Source organism: Trichosurus vulpecula, chromosome 7 (assembly GCF_011100635.1).
Source record: "Trichosurus vulpecula isolate mTriVul1 chromosome 7, mTriVul1.pri, whole genome shotgun sequence".
Taxonomy (NCBI): domain Eukaryota; kingdom Metazoa; phylum Chordata; class Mammalia; order Diprotodontia; family Phalangeridae; genus Trichosurus; species Trichosurus vulpecula.
In genome coordinates, this window is record NC_050579.1 from 145,593,754 (window position 1) to 145,615,170 (window position 21,417).

Below are 21,417 nucleotides of genomic sequence, written 5' to 3' on the forward strand. Positions count from 1 at the left end.
GTTGTTTGGCTTTTAAAAAGATAACATTGCTGGTTTGAGTTCAGAAACTTTCTGATACGATTTTCCAGGTTATTTCTGTTTGTGCAAATATTTGTATTCTTAAAGAGTTATTCACCAGCATTTAATTTTTAGAGAGTCTGCCTAGGACTAAAAAGAGATTCGTGTTTGCTTAATGAGATTTCAGCAATGGACTTGATGAGAAGGATCAGAAATGCAGCCTCTCCTTTAAGATTATTTTTATGTTTAATTTTCATAAAGATCTTTGTTTCAGGGGCACCTCTACATGTACTTCCTGTAAGAAATACTTTGTTATCTTAGGGTATTGATTATTAAAGCTAAAAAATCAGTTCATAATAATTCCAAGAGGCATTGGTTAAATGTGCTAGGGCTAAAATATCTAGTTTCCTGATAGAATTTTGAAGGCCTAAAAATGCTGAAGAAATGTTTGCAAGTTTATAGCATTGTGTCTGTGTTATCTTCTTTAATGTTTTCACATTTATGTTTAAAACTTATTATATGTTCCTCAGGTTAACCAACTTACTTTCCTTTAATAATTCAATTATCGTATTGCTAACAAACTTATTAGTGATGCTACTAAGTTGATTTCCTATAGCGGAGTGAGCCGATTGTAATGATTTTTCACTATCCCTGGATGTAAATAATACTCAAAACTAATATCCCTCTCACCTCTGCCTCCTAAGTATTCTAGTCATGTTTCATAAAACTCACTGTCATATGTTTTGCTCTTGTGAATGTTACAGTGACATCTTCTGGTTCCAATAAGAATATACTGCAGATAATCACTTGAATCTTGGCTAGAAAGAATCTGTATACTAACCATACTAACCATAGTCTTACATGTGGGCCTTGTCTAGGCCACTAAGTAGGTTGAAAGTGCTTTTGCTATTCCTACCGTATTCAGATGTTAAGAAAGCCTCCCTACATCTAATCTAGAAAGCTCCGAAATAGACTCATCCTTAACTCAGAAAAAAGGGAGAACAATCACCCTGTGACTAGTGGTCCATAACTCTGCCTGGTAATAAGCTAGCTACCTTCTCTAAACTCTTTTAAGAATGTTTATAGTGACATTCTGGTTAAGTTACAATTTTATTCATTTCAGTGGCTTTATAATTGTCTTTATCAAGTCAATATTTACAAGATAACTTCCAGTTAAAAACAGAATCAAAATCAGGGGAACTTCCAGAGCGAACATAATATTTTTTTCCAATCCAAGGTAGTTGTAACTTGACTTTTCCTCTATTAACAATTAAATATGTACATTTGGGAAATTTTTCCCCATCTCCAAATAACTTTTGAACTCTGTAATACTAAAAGCAAACAGTTGCAAACTTAATGTTCTTTTTTTTAATTTAATTTATTTAATATATTTAGTTTTTAGCATTGATTTTCAGAAGAGTTTGAATTACAGATTTTCTCCCTATTCCTACCCTCCCCCCCACTCCAAGATGGTGTATATTCTGGTTGCCCCGTTCCCTAGTCAGCCCTCCCTTCTGTCACCCCACTCCCCTCCCATCCCCTTTTCCCTTCCTTTCTTGTAGGGCAACATAAATTTCTACGCCCCATTGCCTGTGTATCTTATTTTCTAGTTGCATGCAAAAACTTTTTTTTGTTTGTTTTTGAACATCTGTTTTTAAAACTTTGAGTTCCAAATTCTCTCCCCTCTTCTCTTCCCACCCACCTTCCCTAAGAGGTCAATCAATTCAACATAGGCCACATGCGTATCATTATGTATAACCCTTCCACAGTACTCATGTTGTGAAAGACTAACTATATTTTGCTCCTTCCTGACCTATCCTCCTCCATCCAGTTTTCTCCCTTGACCCTGTCCCTTTTCGAAAGTGTTTGGTTTTGATTACCTCCTCCCCCATCTGCCCTCCCTTCTATCATCCCCTCTTTTTTATCTTCTTCCTCCTTCTTTCCTGTGGGGTAAGATACCCAGTTGAGTGTGTATGGTATTCCCTCCTCAGGTCAAATCTGATGAGAGCAAGATTCACTCATTCCCCCTCACCTGCCTTCTCTTCTCTTCCTACAGAACTGCTTTTTCTTGCCACTTTTATGCAATATAATTTATCCCATTCTATCTCTCCCTTACTCCCTCTCTCAGTATATTCCTCTCTCATCCCTTAATTTGATTTTATTTCTTCAACTTACCCTGTTCCTTCTCTCTCTCTCTCTCTCTCTCTCTATATATATATATATGTATATATATACATACACAAACATATATATACATACATACATATACGTACATATATATGTATATATACATACACAAACATATATACATACATACACACATATACATATATACGTACATATATGTATATATATACATACACAAACATATATACATACATACACACACATATACATATATGTACATATATATATGCGCATATTCCTTTCAGCTGCCCTAATACTGAGGTCTCATGAATCAAGCACATCATCTTTCCATGTAGGAATGTAAACAAAACAGTTCAACTTTAGTTAAGTCCCTTGTGATTTCTTTTTCTTATTCTTTTTCTTGATTACCTTTTCATGCTTCTCTTGATTCTTGTGTTTGAAGGTCAGATTTTCTATTCAGCTCTGGTCTTTTCACTGAGAAAGCTTGAAAGTCCTCTATTTTATTGAAAGTCCATATTTTGCCTTGGAGCATGATACTCAGTTTTGCTGGGTAGGTGATTCTTGGTTTTAATCCTAGCTCCATTGACCTCCGGAATATCGTATTCCAAGCTCTTCAGTACCTTAATGTGGAAGCTGCCAGATCTTGGGTTATTCTTATTGTGTTTCCACAATACTCAAATTGTTTCTTTCTGGCTGCTTGCTGTATTTTCTCCTTGATCTGGGAGCTCTGGAATTTGGCAACAATATTCCTAGAAGATTTCATTTTGGGATCTGTTTGAGGAGGTGATTGGTGGATTCTTTTAATTTCTATTTTACCCTGTGGCTCTAGAATATCAGGGCAGTTCTCCTTGATAATTTCTTGAAAGATGATATCTAGGCTCTTTTTTTGATCATGGCTTTCAGGTAGTCCAATAATTTTTAAATGATCTCTCCTGGATCTATTTTCCAGGTCAGTAGTTTTTCCAATGAGATATTTCACATTGTCTTCCACTTTTTCATTCCTTTGGTTCTGTTTTATAATATCTTGATTTCTCATAAAGTCACTAGCTTCCACTTGCTCCAATCTAATTTTTAAGGTAGTATTTTCTTCAGTTGTCTTTTGGACCTCCTTTTCCGTTTGACTAATTCTGCCTTTCAAGGCATTCTTCTCCTCATTAGCTTTTTGGAGCTCTTTTGCCATTTGAGTTAGTTTATTTTTAAGGTGGTGTTTTCTTCAGTATATTTTTCGGTATTTTTTTGAGTCTCCTTTAGCAAGTCATTGACTTGTTTCTCATGGTTTTCTCGCATCCTTCTCATTTCTCTTCCCAATTTTTCCTCTACTTCTCTAACTTGCTTTTCCAAATGCTTTTTGAGCCCTTCCATGGCCTGAGACCAGTTCATGTTTTTCTTGGAGGCTTTTGATATAGGCTCTTTGACTTTGTTGACTTTTTCTGGCTGTATGTTTTGGTCTTCTTTGTCACCAAAGAAAGATTCCAAAGTCTGAGACTGAATCTGGGTGCGTTTTCACTGCCTGGCCATGTTCCCAGCCAACTTACTTGACCCTTGAGTTTTTCAGCGGGGTATGACTGCTTGTAGAGAAAGAGTCCTATGTTCCGATGCGCTGTTGATTTCAGAGCTCTCACAGCCAGCTCTGCCACACCAGCACTCCTCTTTCCCCAAGAACCCCTAACCCCGACTGGACTTAGATCTTCAGCAGGCTCTGCACTCCTGCTCTGATCCACCAAGTAATTCCTCCCTCCAGGGCGGTGGCTGAACTGTGAACTCTATCCCCCTGTCCCCAGTAGCTTTTCCCACTAACCTTCTCTGTTGTCTTTGGTGTTTGTGGGTTGAGAAGTCTGGTAACTGCCACAGCTCACTGATTCAGGGCGCTAGGGCCCGCTCGGCCTGGCTCCTGGTCTGGTTGGTCCACGCTGCCCACACTGGGCTCTGCTCCGCTCTGCTCCCAGCTCCATGAGAGATAGACCTTACCCAGAGACCATCCAGGCTGTCCTGGGCTAGAGCCCTGCTTCCCTCTGCTATTTTGTGGGTTCTGCAGTTCTTCTCTGTTGTCTTTGGCGTTTGTGGGTTGAGAAGTCTGGCAACTGCCACAGCTCACTGATTCAGGGCGCTAGGGCACACTCCGCCCAGCTCCTGGTCTGGTTGGTCCACTTGGTCCACGCTGGGCTCTGCTCTGCTCTTCTCCCAGCTCCATGCACGAAAGACCTCACTCAGCAACCATCCAGGCTGTCCTGGGCTGCAGTCCTGCTTCCCTCTGTTATTTTGTGAGTTCTGCAGTTCTAGAATTGGTTCAGAGCCATTTTTATAGGTTTTTGGAGGGACTTAGGGGGGAGCTCACACTAGTCCCTGCTTTCCAGCTGCCATCTTGGCTCCACCCCCAAACTTAATGTTCTTTTAAAACAAGAAGTTTTACTTCTAAGCTTCCCTTCTAGATTATCCTGTAAGTTCTGTAGGCAACGTACTCAGGATTTCTCAGGGGCGTTGTGTGTTTGCATCTGCGTGTGTCTGCATACTTTCCTCATCCTTCTTCCATCTTCTCCTTGGATCTGTTAACACTTCTGCATTGCCTTTGCTCATAAAATAACTTCTTCAGTGTCTGCTATGATTTTTTTATTATTGCTAATGCCATCCTTGTCAGAATTGGGGTGAATTTTATTCTGCCTGATCCCTGAAAAAAACTATATCATGCCTCAGTTAGCATGGTTGACGTATAATCTTTAATACTCTGTCAGCAATATGCTATTTATTCATGCAGTTTGAGAAATTATCGTGTCATTTGTGTCTGTGTCCTTTTCTGTATTTGTTCCCTCTTCTCAATACATGTTTTATCAGGTCTTTTTTCAGAGGAACAGTGGGGGTAGATTCAGTTGTGTCAGGAGCTTACAGTGAGGAAACTCAACCCACCAATGTAGTTATTAGGCAGCCACGATGCAACTTTTATAGTCTTAGAAAGTTGCTTTGAGGCCTAGGATGTTGATTCCCTCAGAGTCACATAGCTAATACCTGTCCAGAAGCAGGAATTGAAATTCCTGACTCCAGAAGCCAACTTTCTATCCATTATGCCATGCTGCCTCTCTCCAGGTCTTATATAATGGGAATCTTTTTACAATGATCTCTGAAAGCATTCTCATCTTTTAAAATATCAAACCCATATTTCTTAGGCCAGTCACACACACTAACTATCCAGTTCCTTTTGAGTTACTTAAAATAATTGTGTTAACACTGCTCATTTCACTACAAAATATTTTAAGCTAAATATTTTGATGAAATTGATGTTGCTATTTTAACTCAATTTTATGCCTGAATAAACAAGAATATTAAGCTAAAGTTTTTGAGGAAAATAAATGTTTTCTATTATTATCCAATTAGACTCTTTTGAAATTGTTGGTATTGCAAGGGAACTCACTTGTGTCAGCAGTAAACTAAAGATATTACTGTTTTCATAAAAAGACTAGAAGACATGGAAGAAAAATATATAAAGAGAGAGTCACGAACCGAAGATTTACAGATGATTGCAGACTTGAAAACCTTGCTTGCAGAGAGAGACCAAGTCATAAAGAAACTAATTGTAAGATATTCTGTGTTCTTTTTAGTTGAAATGTGAAATAAATGAACCTTTATGCTCAGTTTCTAATAAAATACCCTTACTAGTTTTACTCTACTATTGAAAATAAGTGCTTATGACACAGTGTTGCTAAAAAAACCATAACATCTTATAACAAATAACATAGATTTGTATTAGCATCATGCTTATATTTCAGTTGCTAAGGCTAACCAGTTGTTAGTTTTAAATAAAGTTTGCTTTCAATCAGTGAGCATTAATAATGCCTAAGGGTAAATGAATTTTATAATGTTTGAGATTCACACAGGAAATCAGAAAAAAAAATTTATGTATTGACATTTGTAAATCAGGCATTATTTTTTAAGCTAACACATAGTTTCCTTTGCAATGGAAATAGAAACTGAATGCTAATTCACTTATTTTCTTATTGATCTTCTCTGCTAGGAATATGGGAAATTAACCACTATATGAGAATACTTAGGCATCATTTACAAAGAGCTTGCGCCCAGCTCTGATTTATGGAGCACTTTTGCCTTATCAACAAAATGTTCGGTTCAAACCATTTATAAAGCACCCAGTGAATGCGGAGTACTGTGCTACCCACAGCATAGATAGGTACAAAGTTTAGACTACATAATTGCCTTCTTTTGTGCAGCTTATAGTCTGGTGGAGGAAGACTTAGGAGAGTGTCAACTATCTGATAAGAAGTTATGCAAGTAAACTTATTTTGTGTAGTTGCCAGGAGAAAGGACTGAGACGAATGGATCAAAGATCTAAGAAAGGAAACTTCAGCTTGACATAAGGAAGCATATATGGGCAGCTGGGTAGCACAGTAGATAGAGTGCTAGGGCCTGGAGCCAGGAAGACTTAACTTCCTAAGTTTGAATGTGGCTTCAGACACTTACTAGCTGTATGATCCTGGGCAAGCCACTTAACCCTGTTTGATTCAGTCTCTCATCTGTAAAATGAGCTGGAGAAAGAAATGGCAAACCATTCCAGTATCTTTGCCAAGAAAGCCCCAAATGGGGTCACGAAGGGTCAGTTATGACTGAAACAACTGAACAACAACATAGGAAAGTGCTTCCTAACAATTCAGGCTGTTAGAAAATGAAATGAGCTGCCTCATTAGATCATGGGATCACAGATTTAGGATTAGAATGGATCTTAAAAGAGGTCATCTAGTCTGAACCTGTCATTTGTAAATTATGAAGTTCGCTGTTATCAAATACACTCAAGCAGAGACTGAATAACTACTTTTGGAGGGAATTCATGTATTAAATGGCATGTTAGGCTAGACTGGGGGGTAAGGGGAGGGGCTGAGAGCATCTAACCATGATCTTCTAGAGACTTAACTGTAAACTGAGCATGTACTTTAGGTATAAAGAGCTGCCAGAAGCTATGTAGCCAGACCAATAGAACAGGGCTAGATCCAAATAAAAATACTCATTTTCAATCCATGAAGAAATAGGATTTTGAACAGTTGGAAAAATAGATTTATGAGTTGGGGAGCAGCAATCTTTTAAGTTTAATTAGGTACCACTGTCTATCTTGGTCACTGGCGACTGACTTCCTAGAAAATAGTGAACACAGCATATAATAAGCACTTATAGATGGCTTTTATTTTAAATTGTAAAAAAACTAATATTTATATATTTAAGTTTTAAAACATTTAATTAGATATTAAAATCCCTATTTGGAAAGTACTCTAAAATGTCGATATTTCTTGTTCCTAGGATGATAATAAATTTTATCAACTGGAATTAGTCAATCGAGAAACTAACTTCAATAAAGTGTTCAATGCAAATCCTAATGTTGGTGTTATTAATCCACTTGTGAAGGTATGTTCTTTAAATACTGTTGTGAGCGAATGTGTTATATGAACTTGACCAATAAATGGAAAGATGCCGCAAGTAGTTATTAACAAGAGTACACTTGTTCCTAAAGAAGACCAGTCTCATATTTTTGACCTTTCAAATAATGTAGAGCCAAATCTATGCATTTTTGCCTATATCCAATTTCGAATTTGGCTACTAGCAGCTTTAGTCCATTATGTAATAATATTGTTTCATGAGTTTCCACAAAGAAAATTAACTACTTAGTTACCAGCCTACTAATTGAAGTTTTTGTACTTACTTAAATTAATCCTTAACAGAATCTGTCTGTTATTCAGATGATACTCAAAGATTTTCCATCATGGTGAAACCTGCCGGAGACTACACTCCACTGATACAGCTTTTGAGAACTGAGAGTCTCCCAATAGCACAGGGAGATACATTTTTGTTGAATTGTTTTAGTCATGTCCAACTCTTCATGACGCCATTTGGGATTTTCTTGCAAAGATACTGGAGTGGTTGGCCATTTCCTTCTCCATCCCATTTTACAGATGAGGAACTAAGGCAAACAGGATTAAGTCATTTGCCCAGGGTCACACAACTAGTAAGTGTCTAAAGCCAGATTTGAACTCAGGAAGATATCTTCCTGACTTCAGGCCCAATACACTATCTTCTGTACCACCTAGCTGCCCCACAATGAGGTATTAGCATAAGAATTTGAAGAGAAACTAATAATTGATATTTCTGCATTAATGCTTTAAGAATTCTTAAAATTTTAGGACATTCATTTTGTTTTCCAGTCTCTTCTAAAAGAAGCCCCTTAAAGATAATCTCTTAACATTTTCCTCACCTATCCATATTGTGTCTTCTGCTATATATAGTCCAATTCCAGTGTTTCATTGTGGCATAGAGGGTAACCCTGGGTTCTCAGAGACTTATCTTAAGGGCATACAAGCTGGCCCAGCTTGTATTGAAAGGTTTCAAGTCTGGACTCAGTGATGGATTGCGTATCTGTTATCCAAGGACAAGTCTAGTTAAGTGTAAAGAAGCTTATCAGGAGGTTGGCCACAGAATGATTAATTTTTCATCCAAAGCAGCTCTCAGAAATTAGTAAGTTATAAAAATGTTGTGATCTACAGTAGGGAAAGTACCCATATTGATGCTATCATAAGGCCTTGAAGTAAGTTATGATCTTCTGTTGGGGTTAATAGGGTATTTCTAAACCCCAGATACTACTCAGCTCTTCATAACCTAAAGCCTCAGATGTACCATGAGAGTACCTGATCAGAACATGTACTCTGTGATAGATGTAAACTGAAGAAAGGTGCTGAGGCTTCTCTCTCAGCATCCTATTGGTCTTTGCTGAAGATTACACTTGCATATGTATTATGATCTTTGGTTCTCACATAGAGCAACCTCAAAGACAAATGAAGTTGATGAAGATCACATATACATGGAATGGTGCCATACAGAATATGATATCTGGTTGCAGTGACCTGTGTATAGGAAATATTTAATCAATAACTATTGAATGTCAGTTTTAACAGTATTTACATAGTGATAATATATGTGGAGACAGAGAACAATATCAGTAACAAAAGACTTTAAAATCAAGAATGAAAAAACCTATTTATGTTATTATCTAGTATGAATAATAGTACTACTACTAATAACGATAATAATAGTAATAGTGCTATAGGTCAGTGGTTCTTAGCCTGTGGGCTAAGTACTCCTGCTGTAGGGATTGTTGCATAGAGACCATTTCATTAAATGACAACACAATAAAATAAGCAGGTATGCTTTCTGTAGACTGAATGACGTTTCATTCCATGTATTACTATTTTTCAAACATGTATAGATGTTATTATGACAAAGTACAAATTCGTGTAAAATTATTACCGTATTCATAGTCATTTTATGACATCATGTGTTTACAATAAATGGCCATTAACATAACTACTATCATGTGGGAGCCTTTGACATTTTTTTACATTAAAAAGACATCCTCATATGCAAAAAGGTTGTAAAGTATTAGCATAGACAATATTTTCAGATTTTATTAAAATTCTGACTGAGTAGCCCAGCAGTGGTTTGGCCAAATTTCCTTCAGACTCTCAGCCAAAAGCCTATATTAATTTTTCATGACTGAGGTCTGCAGTTTGCAACACATTAGGATACAGAACTTCATTCCTACCAGATATCCATCATTCTCTTTGGTAAGATAAATTGTCCTAAGTTCAGACTTAGGTATTTCATATATAAAGTTCACTAAAATTTAGCCATTGGGAATTCCTAAATTGAGGTAAGCCTTCAAAGTAAAGATACAAGATTTGAGGAAAACAGATAGTCTTGGGATGAGATTCTTTCTTTTATAATTAATTTCACTGAGAACAAATTTATAACTTCAGTGCTGTATTCAGTGATCCCAACAACCTGAAATATAGAAAGATACATTTTAAAAGTTTCTATCATTCTACTTGCTGATTATAAAACGGAAATTCAGAACTTAAATCTCCATCAAGTTTTTAACTTGCTGTGTTCCTACTTGTCACTATTTACTACCTTTGTTGTTTTGTGCCTGAATAATATGTTTACTGAGCCTATATGATTCAGCTACTTCAACTATAGAGAAAGATGGCTAAATAGTTGGAAACTACTACATAAATATGTAGTAGTTGCATCTACTGACAAAGTGTATTTTAAAACACTTTTTCCCTAACTAGTTATTAATAGTTAATTTGTAATCTCATTTTAACATGAAATTACAAATAATTTACTATGCCAGATTTTCAGAAACTATTACATAAATTATAATTATTGTATTTTAATCTCTCTGTAAAATAGTTGACTGTAATCTTTTGCTGTATATTAATTCTTATCGTTAACTACAGTATAACAAAATAATCTTCATTGATTCTAGTGATGAAAGTGAAAAGTTACTGTATTGAACCAAATATAGGCCATTCCCCTAAATAATAATGGCTAGGGGAATGTGGAGAGTGGAATGAGGGGAATACACTGGAAAAACAGCACCAGTTATAAGTTACAGGTCTGATACAGGCTGGACAAGGGAAAACAGGGCTGAAGCCCATCTTCAGACTAATTTAGAACTTGCTTAGAAATCATAATGGTTTTAGTGTTAAATTATTTTCAGATTGGTAGATATTGGGGATTCATGAACTGATCTCTCATTTTACCACTGATAATTTCAAGGATTCCTGTGGGATGAAGAATGAAATAAATATAGATTGACTGTGGGTTCTCTAGCCTACAGGGTTTTTTAATGTTCTGTACAAATTAGTGTCATTATCTGTTAATTAGTAAATTAGATCTAATTAGACAGATTTAATTGCCTGTCTTCATGAATACTCCTCACTGAATTTGAAAGTATGGTCATTTTTATAACTCAGCTACTTGTCTTGAGTGGGAATAATGAATTTTAGTTTTTCCCAATTAAATTTATCCTTATGGAATAACGTGGGTACTGTAGTCAAAACCATTGTTCATGAGAGTTATGATGACTCTATGTATCAAAGCAGATGGCTTGAAGCATTTTCTTATTCCACATTTTTTTGAGCCAAAGACTTCTTTCTTTCAATAGCTGATTAAATTTCATGGACTCCATTCTTTTAAATGTTACACCTAAGTGTCCTTTCCCCTGATATTTATTTAGTCAATACCCTTTAACATAATGGTATCTGTAGTTCCTCTTGTTTCCTGTTTTATTCCTAATCTATTCTTTTTCCCCTAGAATATGCCTTTCCCTCCCCTTAATCCTCCTTACCCTTTCTTCCCAATTTGTAAATACTTCCTTTCTGGCTATGAGGATTCCAAAGAGATTATTAGAGAAAGCTCCCAAGAATTTCGCAGACTGCAGTTTGGGTAACACCAATCTGACACTCAAGTTTAAATTTAAATTACTAAAATACTCCCATGAAAAGTTTCTTCTTTTATTCCCATATCCTCTCATCTGTCCTGATGTAGGGACTTTCCTCACAGTGTGTTATTTTTAATGCAGCAAAAGAAGAAGAATGATAAATCAACAAACAGGTTTGTGAGTGTTCCTAATCTAAGTGCTCTGGAACCTAGTGGAGTGGGCAATGGACATCCTAACCGCCTGGATCCCATTCCTAATTCACCCATCCATGATATTGAGTTCAACAGCAGCAAACCACTTCCACAGACAGTCATGCCATCCAAAGAGCCCAAGACGTTTTTGAGGTGAGCATTGCCTCACCAGTGATTTTTTTTAACTTAAGCAACTTGCCTTTTTAATAACAGAAATTCACTAGCATAAGAATAGCTTAGGAGTACCAACATTTCTGTGAAATTATATTTTATATGTTTGTAGCCTCATTACTATGGTACTTCTTTTTTCTTCTTTAAATATTTCCTAAATGACTTCTAAGTTATGAACCAATTTCCTAAAATCTTAAAGAGGATTTAATATAATTCCTAAGCTTCCAAGTATTTTCTATGAACTCTATAGCTATATTACCAGTTGCCTTTACTTAATTTTTATTGCAAAATTTTAAATTTTTTTCAATTGGTAATAGTTTTTATGTAACATTGTTTTCAGTATTATGGAAGTATTTTCTTTTTTCTCTTGTCCGTACGAGTTGGACTTCAGTAGATTATTAGTTTGTTTATTGCCAAAATAGGAAACATACAAACCATGAAAAATTAATTAAGTACTACTCAGGATAAAATGTCATCACTGAGATGTCTAAAGAAAAATAAATTACCTTGTAGTTGTTGATTGCTTATCATGTAATTTAGTGAATTATGAAGGAAATTCAAGTTTTTAGTTCCTAGATAACTTAAACTTGTGTGCCCTGCCAGAGTTTTCTGTTTGTTTAAAAAATGATAGTAAGTATTGTTACTTTTAATTTATTTGACTCCTTCTGTTAGCAGATATATTCACTGTCCTGAGACACTGAATAATAGTAGACTCTCAAATGTAGATATTTAAATGAGTTTCAAGTGAATAATTAACCATATGGTTAGCGACAGGTACTTTAAAATAGAAGGGTAAAAAAATCATAAATAAAAAAGAACATTCTAATTCATGTTAATAAAGTATATTCTGTTAAATATTTTGTGTTGCTTATTTTTCCCTGTGCATGAGTATGTTCAGGAATCAGTAAGATGCATGTGCATGAGCTCATGGAATGTGACTACTGGAGTTCTCATTACAAATTGTTGCGTGACTTATAATTTCCCCAAAAGACGGTAGGGATTCTTTTGTTTTATTGACTAGCTCCTTAAACCATTAATTAGTATTAAGTTTCTTATCAACCATTTTTTCTACCTATCATAATAATAACTAGAGAATTTTGGGAAGAAAGTAAACGATTTAAACACACCATTTTTTAAAGATTGTACAAAACTGTAAAATATTTGTGAAATAATAGCACATTTTGGTTCATTTACTAGATGAATTATGTAAGCAATTTCTTTTAAGAATCTGATGCCTTATCAGATTCAGAAAATCAAATTAAAACTAAATGGGAAACATGCTGAAGATATACTTATACTACAGCCTCTCCTATAGCTCTTCCCAGACTTTTTGAAATAAAAAAATTGACATCTTGTTTTTTCAGTGTACTTATTCTTATGCTTTGGCTCTTTAATTACTCTCATCTGAGCTGCTGATGCACTCCAATGGAGTGGATGTTGCCAGATGGATTGTAAAATGCTCAAACATAGCTTCTGATATGGAGAATCAGTTAAGTTCTGTATTACTATCTTTTGTCTCAGTTTTTGTATGAAAGCTTAATGTTGTGTTTAATTTCTTTTTTTTATGAATTAGCCCTCCTCAGAGTGAAGCTTCACCAGTGGCTTCTCCAGATCCCCAACGTCAGGAATGGTTTGCCCGGTACTTCACATTCTGAGAGAATTATTTTGACACAGCATTGTGTGGACTGTTAATAAGAGCATGACTTTATTACAAATTATTATATAAACAGGCTTTCCTATAATGTCAAACACTGTGAATGAGAAAGTATTTGTCTCTCCAATTTGAAAATACACTGTATTTCCTGTGGTATTTGTTGAAATAACTCTATAAGATACTACATTATGTGTGTAATTATACCTGTTATTTTTATTTTAAATGGAAGAATCTTTAACCTTTGTAATTACTGCATAATAAATTTTGTTAAAACAAACTTAAATCATTCTCCTTTACTTCTAGAGTTTTTAAAAACATTTTGAAATTTCAGATTAGATTTTTCAAAAAAGTTTTACATGATACAATATATCAAAATATTTCATTTCAGTCATTATGCCAAAAGTAGGTTAAGGAAATTTATTGTCTTAATTTATTCCATCAGCATGTGTAACTTACATTAACTGCATTCGCTAAACCATTTCCTTCTGGGAGTAAACGTAACAAGTCATCCTTCTTCCACATAACTGCCTTTCAGAAATTTTGCTTTTTAAAAAAAATTTTGGTTTTTTAAAATTCTTAACATCAACATCAAAGAAAAATGGTAGATAACTAGAATTCTTAATACAACTGGTGAACTTTGATAAAAATCTAACCATGCTGTTGGAGTGTTTTCAGTTTTGGTTTTCACTTAAAAAAACTCTCTGGGCTTTGATTAGTTATATTTTTCAATGCATTTTACTCCTTAGGGACAGATGTTTTGTCTTTACAACCTCATATTAAGAATTTCAGGACAATCAATTCTCTTTTCATGTGTCTTTAACAGATCATCATTAAAAGGCTGTAAGATCCAAAAGGACATAGATAATGTCTTACCAAAACATTCCCTAATGTCTAGCACAGTGTTTAGCACGTAGGAGGAAATCAATAAGGCAGACTAGTGGCCTGAAAGTTCTTACACTTCAGAGCGCCTAATTGATTCCCATTGAATAATTTCACAGAATCAAGGAATCTCAGAAGTTCAGGGTCCCATAACCAAGAAGGATTCCCTCTACTACATATTTACAAGTTGTTCTCCACCTCTGCTTGAAGAGTCCTTAAAGCAGCCCATTCTACTTTGGCATTCTAATTTGGGATTTTTTTCCTTATAGACACCTGAAATCTTCTGCAAATTCCATCCATTTCCTTCTGGCACAAAGCATAAGAAGTCATCCTTCCATATAACTGGCCTCCAGATGCCTTCCTTTTCTTCTAATTTTTTTTAATTCTGAATTTAAACACCAAGAAAATCCTCAAAAAGATGATTGCACACAAAAACCATGAATCTACACCTCATAGTGCCTGATTTTTAAAAGAAATTGGTATTTTTTATTCTTATATACTCAAAATTTCCCCCTTTGACCTTTTTCTTTTTAAAAGATTCTTAGTCACATTGGCTGGCTCTCTGTGAGAAATGAGTCAGCAAAGCCAATAAATACTTTGAAATAAATCTGACTATATGCAGTGTTACACATTGATAGACTTCCCTGTTCCCCACCTCTGCAAAGGAGTTGGGGTTGAGGATAAGCTGTCTTCTCCTCTTTGTGAGGCTGAGCTTGTTCTTGTATTTTTGAAATAGCCATCTTTGTTTTGTGAGTTTTTTCCATTTGTAGTACTAAACTCTGCTAACTTTGCATTAGTTCACCTAAGTCTAGGTTTCTTTGTATTCACATTTCTTAAAGCACAGTACTATTCGATAATATTCATGTACCACTTGCATCTTTCATTAAGTGTATAACAAATTCCACACATTACTCTCAAAACTGTCCTCCTCATCTCTGCTTCCCTCTGATATTCCCTTCACATTCTCCACTATGCAGTGTTAGAAATGTTTCAGTGGTTCTCTTTTCTTTGGCATAACCATCACCAAACCACTTCTCCCTTGGTCACCAAACCTCCCTTTGACCAAGTCAAAAATTGAAAGGAAAAAAATTATAATAGCAGAGTCAAGCAAAATACAAATACAATGGCCATGTCCAAAAAATACATCTTTTTTTTGCACCTTAATCACCTTTCTGTCAGGAAGTAGGTATCATAGGTCCTCTAAAAACTTGGTTGTTCATTTCATTGGTCAAAATTCTCAAGTCTTTTAAAGTTGTTTTTTTAATACTATCATATAAATTGCTTTCCTACTTCTTTCTAATCTCCATCAATTCATACTACCCATATTTTCTGAAATTGTCTCTTCATTCCATAACTGAGGGCATCCTTACATTCTGGTTATTTGATTTTCTTTTTCCTCTTTTTAATCCCCTATTCAGAGGAATTAGGAAGTTTGTTTGCTGAGGATTATTCCCTCCCCAATACTATCCTCCTTCAACCCTACTTTGGCCCTGGTTCTATTATAGATAGACATTTTTCATTCATGATTTCTTTAAATTGTAAATGTGTCTAGGCTTTTAAAAAATTAGTTGAGTCAATGATTCTTAAGTTCTCTCTCTGACTTGTTGCAATTTTTTATTTCAGATACTTATAATTTATGTATACATATATAATTATATAACCTATTTTTTTCATTCTTTTAATTCTAATGTTTCTTACTGTTATATGCAGTCATTAATTTCTGTTTGGTCCATTCTAGTTTTAAGGGAGTCCATTATGAGGAGGGTTTACCACTTTCTCTTCTAAGCTATTTATTTCTCCTCCCGGTTCTTTTTCTCAAGAACTTTCATTTCATTTTATCACTTGCTTCATTTATTCATTTAGTCTTTGTGGGAAATCCATTTTTCCTTTGGATTTGCTTACACTTTTTATAATGTTACCCTCCTTTTGGGGATCTCTTATCTCTCCATCTTTAGTTCCTGAATTGGGGCATTGTGACAGCTCCAGGCCCTTCCCTCTGCTATGCTTGTGGTTGAATTGGTGAACCTTGCTTATTCTTGCCACAGGTTACCAGGGTTCCTGCACTAATCGCTACCTCTCATAGTTAGGGCTTCCCGTGTCCTTGAGCTGCTGAGAACTAGGTCTTTAGGGCCCTCTCTGGAATCTCAGGACAAAATGTTAGCAACCTTGTGGCCCCAGGCTGCGTGGCTTGTTTTGGTTGGAATGCTTCCACATTACACTGGTCTTTTCCATTCCATGGAACTTTTTGATCACACTGGGTCTTTATTGAGAGAGCTCTCCTCTTGTTGCCTCCAGCTAAAGAGCCTAGGAGGCTGCACATGCCCCATCTCTTGGGTTGCCAGCTTATTTCCCTGCACTAGCACAGGCTTTCCTGATGGCCCCCTTTCCTGGACTTCTGCCTGACTTGTTGCACATTTTGGGGCTGATGAGAAGTGAGGGATTATGGCAGTGTGGAATATTGCAAGAGCTGATAGACAAAGTCAGGGAAGGAGGAAATATTCAGAAATGAAAGATGGAAAAACAAGGCATTGATAAAGTTTGGTTATTTTCTTCAGGAAGCATAAGGGGGCCACACAGCTTTGAGGGCCATTTTGTATTTTTCTTTATCTTGTGGGTTGACAGGAATAAAGAACTCATCGTTAAGGGGCTTTTCTATCCTTAGATAATTGCATCTTCAGAAAGCAGAAACAGTCTCTCACCAGGACTGTACACAAAATCTTTCATGTGGTCAAACCTGCCAGATCTTGTGCCCTTCAGTAATAAGCTTTGAGAATCCTGGATAACCTCTATGCTACTCTGAAGCATTAAATTCAGACTGTGTGGAAGTTCTGTATTTGGATCTGGACTTGGATGATCTGCTTCTCTTAACCTAAAATGACATTATGCACTGACTCATATTGAGCTTGCAGTACAGATCTGTTTCATATAAACTCTCTCGCAACATCTCATCTTATCTTGGAAAGCTGATTTTTTTAACCCAAATATACTACTTTACATTTATCCTTATTAAATTTCATCTTGAATTTGAACCACTTTTTTCAGCCTTTTTGAATACTAACATTCATTATTGCAGGGGTCCAATCCAGCTTTGTGTCATCTACAAATTTGAAAAAGATGCCTTTAATCTAGTTCATTAATAAAAATGTTAAACAACACTGGAGATTTTATATATCTACACTGAACCATTACTGCTCTTTGGGTTTAGCTAGTCAGCCAGTTCCAGATTCATCTAAAAGTACAGTCATCTAGCCCAGTGGTCTCCAAAGTACAATAGAACACTGTAGTAGGTGTCTGAGAAAGTACAAGGGATGTGGGACCGACCAGGAAAATCAGTTGCATCTCACTCTCTCAACACAATCCCACCATCACTCCACCCATTATCAGCCAATATTGCCCCATTTTGTCCCATCACTGCCCTAAATAAATCAATGCACAAACTTCCCACCTCTCCCCTTCTGCATAAGAAGTCAGCTACTTAAAGTGGTTATGATCAAAACCTGGACACCTGCGCACACACACACACACACACACACACACACACACACACAATATTCATTCACTGCCTCAGAGAACGTGCCTTCCCAGGCTAGCTCCAATTTTCTGTAGGAAGGAGTGATTTTTCAGATTCAGAAAATGAATCTTTGCCTATCCACGTTGATCACACTAACTATACCTAATAACTGACTTCAAAAAGATAACTGTAAATCCACCATATTCCCCATGACATACCAAGCTTTTTTTTTCCTTTAGATACGCTTATTAACTCTCGCTTTTGTCACTACTGTACAAGCAACAGTTTTGTCGACGTAATGAGATTCAAAGCAACATGAAAATCCTTAGTTTCATATTGCCAAGTTCCCTTGTGGCAAAGGGCTTAAAATAGTTGTTGTACTTGAAGGTGAGTTATACATTTTTCTTCTTAAATTGTTCCAAATTTACCAAATGATGAAAAATAGCTAGCAGATATTTTGGGAAAAACACAATTTGCCCCTGCAAGGTAAAGGTAGCATACCAATAATAAGAAGTAATTACATTTTATTTTACCATTTAAAATTCTGGATTTAACAAATATAAGAAAACATAAAAAGAATTATTTGTGAAACTGTGAAGTTCTATATATACAGCTTGATTTTTTTAAAGTATGCAATACATTTAACATGTTACTTTCAAAGCTGTCCTACTTGTGTTTCCTCCTGAACTTTCTTCCATTTCTTTCTGTGTATTTTTAAAATGCTACAATGACCCTCCTATTTATTTTCTTCTTTTTGGTTAGAGAGCAGTTCATCTGAAAAAGATCTATATTGGAAGTTCAATATGAGTCTACAATGTGAAAGGATTTCAGGGTTTCCAAGAGGTGAAGGTGAGAAAGGACAGCCAGGGCAAAGAGATATATGAGGAAATGGAAGAAAAGACTGGAGAATGCAAGGAAGGGAGTAAAGTATAAGACTGGAAGGTTGGAAGGGATCAAATTGTAAATAGCTTTACCTGCCAGACAAATTTTCCTTTCTCCTGTAGAGATGGAACTAAGATGGCAGAGTAGCAAGAAGCAGTGCAGTGAACTCTCTGCCCAAACTTCTCCAAACAGATGTACAAAATGCTCCCAAATCACAGGTGTATGTCTGTAGGATGGGACAGAAATCTATATATTCTGATCCAAAGGCCGCAGAAGGCTGAGAGTGCCCTGGGAAAAGATACTCTCCCCTTGTCATCTAGAAAGGGGAGAGCAGAAATCTGAGACAGAAATTGTGCGAGTGTGGTGTGGAGTGGTCAAAGGCTCTATCTAGTGCATGCTGCTACTAGAATAAACCAAAGAGATTTTTATGAACCCCTAGAATTATAGATTCTCCAGAGCAGAAAAAAGATGAAATGAATACTGACCAAAAAGAAACTGACATGTTTTGAGTCAACAATGTTCTGTTAGGAAGAAGATTTGATAAGTATAGAACTGGAATCCTGTTTCTGGAAGGCAGTGGCTTTAGGCAACTTCCCTCCCCTTTGTTCTTCTCTGAAAGTTTTAAAAATCCCATGCTCCTATTCCTGAAGGATGAGGTGAAGAGCAGTGATTTAAGGGAAAAGTCATGCCCTTGTAGACACCTGAGCCAGGCAAGAGTTGCTTTGTGTACATGGGAGTGGGAATCAGAGAGGAAATAGCTTGATGCCATTGCTTCCCAGGGAAGTGATTCCACTTCTCTACAGGCATACCCTGTCTTACTGCACTTTGCAGATAGTGGTTTTTTTTTTATTAATTGTGGCAACCCTGTATTGAGTGTGTTTGTTGGCCCCACTTTTCTGACAGCATGTGCTCACATCATGTCTCTGTGTCACATTTTGGCAATTCTAGCAATATTTCAAACTTTCTCACTGTATCTGTGATGGTGATCTGTGATCAGTGATCTTTGATGTTACTACTGTAATTGTTTTGGGACACCACAAACTCTGCTCATATAAGACTACAAACTTAATTGATAAATGTGTGTATTCTGGTTGTTTCACTGACCTGCCTCTTTTCCGTCTTCCTCTCCTCCCCTGAGACACAACAATATTGAAATTAGGCCAATTAGGAACTTTTAAGAAATTACCACATTCACCCCAATCTTCAGCAACCACCACCCTGAGGAGTCAGCAGCCACCAACATCAAAGCAAGACCCTGCACCAGCAAAAAGATTACATTAAAGATTACAACTCAGGGCAGCTAGGTGGCACAGTGAGTAGAGCACTGGCCCTGGATTCAGGAGGACCTGAGTTCAAATCCAGCCTCAGACACTTGACACCTGTACTAGCTGTGTGACCTTGGGCAAGTCACTTAACCCCAATTGCCCTGCCAAAAAACAAACCAAAAAAAAAAGATTACAACTCACTGCAGGCTCAGATGATAATTAGCTTTTTTTAGCAATAAAGTATTTTAATTAAGGTTTATACATCTTTTTGTTTTACATAATACTATTGCACACTTATAGACTACAGTATAGTGTAAACATAACTTTTATATGCACTGGGAAACCAAAAATCATGTGATTCACTTTATTGCGACATTCCCTTTATTGGGATGTTCTAGAACCAAACCCACAATGTCTCTGAGGTATGCCTGTATTTACCAGACTCTCCTATCCCTAGAATACTCCTGATTAATTTTGTGTCCAGGTTCCTGCATCAGTTCTAGATTTATTTAAACTTTTCCCTACTTTGCCACTTAGCAGAGTGCCTGGCATATAGTACGTGTTGATTGCTTTTGGAAAACTATAAAAAGTATCAATAAAAATCTCTTTGGTTTATCTTGAGCTCCCAACTGGGGATCCCAACAAATTAGAGAGTCTTGTCAGTCAACAAGCATTTATTAAGGGCCTTCTACATGGTAAGCATTGTGGTATGCTCTGGGGATTAGCCAAAGAATGGCAAAAACACAGTTCCTGCCCTAAAGGAGTTAATGGAAGAGAAGGCATGAAAACCACTGTACGTAACAAGATATATACAGAGTAGATGGAAGATCATCTCAATAGGAAGGCACTAAAAGTGGGGGGCTTAGTGGGAGGGGGTGACCAGGAAAGACCTGAGTAAGGTGGGATTTGAGCTGAGTATCAAAGGAAGCCAGGGAAACATAAGTGGCGTGGGAGATAGCCAAACTTCCACAGATTGACAACAAAGAAGGCCATTGCCACAGAATATGGAGAGGAAGAGTAAAGTGAAAAGATAAAAAGGGGCCAGGTTGTGAAGAGATTTCCAAGACAAGCGGAGGATCTTATATACGATTGAAAGTAATGATGAGCTATTAAGAGTTCAAGATGGGTAGGAGTGACGACATGAGAACTGCACTTTTGGAAAATCCCTTTGGCAGCTGAGGGAAGGATGGGTTGGAGCAGAGAAAGAATTGAAGCAGAGACACAATGACTTTGCAATAATAGTACCACGAGCTTGAGGTGATGAAGACCTGGGGAAGACTGGCCATGCCTTCTCTCTCAGCTGCTTTTGAGCAAATGAAATACATGAAAGCCAAGTAATATATTAGACTAACCACAATTTTACCTTAACAATAGCTTTTAGGGACTAAATAGATATATAAGAAACAGAAATAAACTTTGGTTGTAAAAGGTATGTACTAAGAGAAGAGGAG

General features: G+C 36.4%; 1 protein-coding gene across 1 annotated transcript in view; it reads left to right on the forward strand.

Moving 5' to 3' along the window:
• Positions 1-13,462, forward strand: part of FAM184A (family with sequence similarity 184 member A) — a 102,632-nt gene extending 89,170 nt beyond the window's left edge. Inside the window, exons 15-18 of the mRNA XM_036767593.1 lie at positions 5,593-5,710; positions 7,438-7,542; positions 11,555-11,757; positions 13,349-13,462. Coding sequence (XP_036623488.1) covers positions 5,593-5,710; positions 7,438-7,542; positions 11,555-11,757; positions 13,349-13,430 — 508 coding nt within the window. The 3' untranslated portion in view covers positions 13,431-13,462. The remainder of the gene's footprint in view (positions 1-5,592; positions 5,711-7,437; positions 7,543-11,554; positions 11,758-13,348) is intronic.
• Positions 13,463-21,417: the final 7,955 nt, after the last annotated feature.